The following is a 6,787-nucleotide window of genomic DNA, read 5'->3' on the forward strand; positions in this document are numbered from 1 at the left end:
TGTTACACACACACACACACACACACAGCAACACACACACTGTTACACACACACACACTGTTACACACACACACACAGTTACACACAGTTACACACACACACACACAGTTACACACACACACAGTTACATACACACCGTAACACACACACACACTGTTACAAACAAACACACACACACACCGTAACACACACACACCGTAACACACACACCGTTACACAAACACCATAACACACACACACAGTTACACACACACACACACACACACACAGAGTAACACACACACTGTTACACACACACACAGTAACACACACTGTTACATACACCGTTTCACATACAGTTACATACACACTGTAACACACACACTCACTGTTACACACACACACCGCAACACACACACCGTTTTACACACACACACACACACCATTACACACACATCGCAACAAACACACCGTTACACAAACACCATAACACACACACACACACACAGTTACACACACACACAGTAACACACAAACACACTGTTACACACACACACCATTACGCACACACTGTTACACACACACACAGTAACACACACACACTGTTACACACACACACTGTTACACACACACACACAGTAACACACACTGTTACACACACACACACACACACAGAGTAACACACACACTGTTACACACACACAGTTACATACACACCGTAACACACACACACACTGTTACACACAAACACACACACACCATTACACACACATCGCAACAAACACACTGTTACACACACACACACAGTTACACACACAGTTACACACACACACACTGTTACACACACACACAGTTACATACACACCGTAACACACACACACACTGTTACAAACAAACACACACACCGTAACACACACACACCGTAACACACACACCGTTACACAAACACCATAACACACACACACAGTTACACACACACACACACAGAGTAACACACACACTGTTACACACACACACACAGTAACACACACTGTTACATACACCGGTTCACATACACAGTTACATACACACTGTAACACACACACTCACTGTTACACACACACACACACCGCAACACACACACCGTTTTTTTTTTTGTTTTTTTTTTTTTGTCTTGTCCAGCATTTAAGCAAGCAGACTGATGTTCTGGATGCTGTGTTCTGCTGAGCAAATTTATTTTGCCAAGGGGAACTTTTGTAGATGTAATGATCCCCTTGTATTTCTTGATTCTTATTTTATTTTTCAATTTGTTTTGGATAATAGCTTGTATTACAGAGTTTATGCTGCTGGACCCGACCGGAAAGGACAGGAAAGGGGCAGAAAGAGAACAGAAAAGAGAACATAAAAAAACAAAAAAAAAACAAAAGAAAGAGATCAATGCATACATGTATATGCACATACATACCCACCTACATATATATGTATATACACTCGCACATACATTATATATATACATATATACATACATACATACATACATATACACATACATACACACACATGTACACATACATGCATACATAAAGATAGATATACATACATACATATACACATACATACACACACACATATATATATATATATATATATATATATATATATATATATATATATATATATATATATATACATATATATATATATATATATATATATATATATATACATATATACACATATACATACTCACATACATACACATACATATACACATACACATACACACACATACATACACATACACATAAGTACACACACATACCCACCCACACACATAAATATATACACCCACACAAGCCAACTCTAGATTCGTGGAGAACAAAACCGTTGACAATCATGAAGACCAGAAACTAGCAAGTTAAGTCAAAAAGACAGAAAGAGAGCTACCTGCTGTTAGTGAATAAACTTGCTGGATGACTCAGTGACTGTGACACATGCAGAACATTCATGCAGAACATTCAGAGTGGAACGTGTTTAGAGAAGAGTGATCATGCCAATGTGACCCCGCCCGCCTACAGCTAGAGGAAGGCCAGGAGAACCCAGAGACCCGGGTAACCGGCAGTCACCCCCAGGTACAGATCCCAACCCCCCCACTCCAGAGCCAGCCATGCATCTGCCCAGGAGGTGGCGAAGGAGGTCCCCAACCAGAGTCCCCCGCAGTCAGGGGGAACAGGCCCCAGCAGGCCCAGGCCGGCAAGGGCCGAGCCCGCCGGGCACCGGCCACCTAGGGCAGACACACCGTTTTACACACACACACACACACACCATTACACACACATCGCAACAAACACACCGTTACACAAACACCATAACACACACACACACACACAGTTACACACACACACAGTAACACACAAACACACAGTTACACACACACACCATTACGCACACACACACAGTAACACACACTGTTACACACACACACACTGTTACATACACCGTTTCACACACACAGTTACATACACACCGTAACACACACACACACACACTGTTACACACAAACACACACACACCATTACACACACATCGCAACAAACACACCGTTACACAAACACCATAACACACACACAGTTACACACACACACACACACCGTAACACACATACCGTTACACAAACACCATAACACACACACACAGTTACACACACACACACACACACACAGTAACACACACACACACTGTTACATACACCGTTTCACACACACAGTTACATACACACTAACACACACACTCACTGTTACACGTACACACACACAGTTACACACACACAGTAACACACAAACACACACACCGTAACACACACACACCGTTACACACACACACCATTACGCACACACCGTTACACAAACACCATAACACACACACACACACACACAGTAACACACACACTGTTACACACACAGTAACACACACACACTGTTACACACACACACACAGTAACACACACACACACAGTAACACACACTGTTACACACACACACACACACTGTTACATACACCGTTTCACACACACAGTTACATACACACCGTAACACACACACAGTTACACACAAACACACACACACACACCGTTACACGCACACACCATTACACACACATCGCAACAAACACACCGTTACACAAACACCATAACACACACACACACACTGTTACACACACACACACACACACACACACAGTAACACACACACTGTTACACACACACACACACAGTAACACACACACTGTTACACACACACACACAGTAACACACACACCGTAACACACACACACACACCGTAACACACACACCATTACACACACATCGCAACAAACACACCATAACACACACACACAGTTACACACACACACACACAGTAACACACACACAGTAACACACACTGTTACACACACACACCGTTACACAAACACCATAACACACACACACACACTGTTACACACACACCACAACACACATACACACCGTTAAACACACACCGTAACAAACACACACCGTTAAACACACACGTTACACACACACACCGTAACAGTTACACACACACGTTACACACACCGTAACACACATACCGCTACACACACCCACAGTTACAAACACACACACACACATCGTAACACAGACACCGTAACACGCACACCGCAACATACACACACACACACACACACACACACCGTAACATACACATACACACACCGTAACACACCCACACTGTTAAACACTGTTAAACACACACTGTTACACACACACCCTAAGACACACACACACACCGCAAAACACACCCCGTTACACACACCATAACACACACACACACACGCAACACACACACTGTAACACACACACACACACCGAAACACACACACCGTTACACAAACACCATAGAACAAACACACTGTTACAAACACACACCATAACACACACCGTAACACACACTGTCACGCACACAACGTAACACACACTGTAACACAAACACCTTAACACACACACCATAACACACACCGTTACACACAAACATACCGCTAAACACACATTGTAACAAACACACACCATAACACACACACACACACACCGTTACACACATACATACCGCTGTAACACACACACCATAACACACACACACCGTTACACACACATACACACTGTTAAACACACACCATTACACACACACACGTTACACACACACGGTTACACACACACACCGTTACACAGGACCCGTAACACGCACACATAACACACATACACACACACACACACACACTGTTAAACACACACTTTAACACACACACACTGTAACACACGTCCAAACACACACACACCGTTACACACCATAACACACACACACACACACATTAAAACAAACACCGTTACACACACACTGTAACACACACATACCGTAACAAACACACTGTAACACACACCATAATACACAGACACCATAACACACACACACACACCGTTACACACACACACACACCGTAACACACCGTTACACACCGTTACACACGCCCACCGTAATACACACACCGTTACACACCGTAACACACACACACACACCGTAATACACACACCGTTACACACACACTGTAGAACACACCGTTACACACACACATACCGTAACAAACACACACACACACACACACAGTAACACAAACACCGTTACACACCGTAACACACACACACACACACTGTAATACACACACCGTAATACACACAATGTAACACACACTGTAGAACACACCGTTACACACACACATACCGTAACACACACACCGTAACACACGCACACACCGTTACACACACACACAGTAACACACACATCTTAACACACACACCATAACACACACACACCGTTACACACATACATACCGCTAAACACACACCGTAACACACACACTGCTACACACACACACACACACCGTTACACACACACACGGTTACACAAACACACACACACCGTTACACACACCCACACTGTAACACACACATACGGTTAAACACACATCCTAACACACACACCGTTACACACCATAACACACCATTACACACACACACCGTAATACACACACGTTACACAAACAATGTAACACACACTGTAGCACACACACACACACTGTTACACACACCGTAACACACACACACACACACCGTTACACACACACCGTAACACACACACACACACACACACCGTAATACACACACCATTACACAAACAATGTAAAACACACTGTAGCACACACACACTGTTACACACACACACCGTAACACACACACACACACACACACATCGTAACATACACACCGTGACACACACACACAGTTACACACGTAACACACACCGTTACACACACACACCATAAAACACACACGGTAACACACACAGTTACACACACACACACACCGTCACACACACATACACCGTAACACAAGCACTGTTACACACACACCGTTACACACACACACTGTAACACACACCATAACACACACACACATAACACACACACCGTAACATACACACACACACACACTGTTATACACACAACGTAACACGCACACACACACCCTGTAACACACCATAACACACACCGTAACACACACACATAACACACTCACTGTAACACACACCGTAACACACACACACATAACACACACACACACACACACACCGTTACACACACACACACACCATAACACACACAACGTAACACACACACACAGTAACACACACAGTAACACACATCGTAACACACACACACACTTACACACAGTAACACACATACACACACACAGTAATACACATATACACACACATACCGTTACACACACCGTAACACACACATACCGTAACACACACACACACTTACACACAGTAACACACATACACACACAGTAATACACATACACACACACCGTAACACACACACCGTTACACGCATCGTAACACACACATCGTAACACGCACACCGTAACACACACACCCTAACACACACACACACGCTAACACACATACCGTAACACACACACACCGTAACACACACACACACACACACACACACACACACACACAGACACTTCGTGCCACCGTTAGCTACCTCGCTAGTTAGCATTAGCTTAGTTGACGTAAACAATGAGAGTTTATGGACAAAATTACTTAATTCCTCAGGAAAAAAAAGTCAGTTTTTCAGCTCCAGAGCAATAGTCTGGTTTTGTTCTAAAACATTTTATATATTTCTCAGTTTTAAACTTACAGATCTGATATAAAACCCAGTTTTATGTCGATAAACTCCGCGCCGACACAACATACTGCAGCTATCTTAGCAAACTTCACAGCAATTCAGCTGATCAATACTGACCATCGCAGGTTCTTTTGCTGCTCCAACAAGACGGTAACAAAGTAAACAGTTAACGCGAGACGGTTTATGTTAGGGTTAGGGTTTATGTTAGAGGTTTATGGGTTCATATTAAGGTTCATGGGTTTATGCTAAGCTAACACTTAAACGGAAATAACTTCGCAAACATTCGGTAATTCTCGTCACCGCTCATCGTGATTGGTCAACATTCTTCTTCTCTGGTGGTGGTTTTAATAAGTATCTACGTTAGCACTGCCACCTCGTGGTTTTCTCAAAAAGCTGACAACGTTCAGCAAACTGCAGCAAAATATTTCAAGTTTCCTATTAAGACAAATATTAATAATAATTTAACTGAGACCGTAACTGCACTTACACATAACTGAGACACGTGTATCATGACGCTGGTATTTCATTAGTTTTTCATTAG

General features: G+C 42.9%; 1 protein-coding gene across 1 annotated transcript in view; it reads right to left on the reverse strand.

The window, feature by feature from the left end:
• The window catches only part of cxxc1b (CXXC finger protein 1b), a 43,556-nt gene extending 37,053 nt beyond the window's left edge, over positions 1 to 6,503 (reverse strand). The window contains exon 1 of the mRNA XM_079241604.1: positions 6,364 to 6,503. Within this exon, the coding sequence (XP_079097730.1) occupies positions 6,364 to 6,366 (3 nt within the window). The 5' untranslated portion in view covers positions 6,367 to 6,503. The remainder of the gene's footprint in view (positions 1 to 6,363) is intronic.
• Positions 6,504 to 6,787: the final 284 nt, after the last annotated feature.

The sequence above is a fragment of the Telmatherina bonti genome (assembly GCF_933228915.1).
Source record: "Telmatherina bonti genome assembly, chromosome: 6".
In the NCBI taxonomy this organism is placed as follows: domain Eukaryota; kingdom Metazoa; phylum Chordata; class Actinopteri; order Atheriniformes; family Telmatherinidae; genus Telmatherina; species Telmatherina bonti.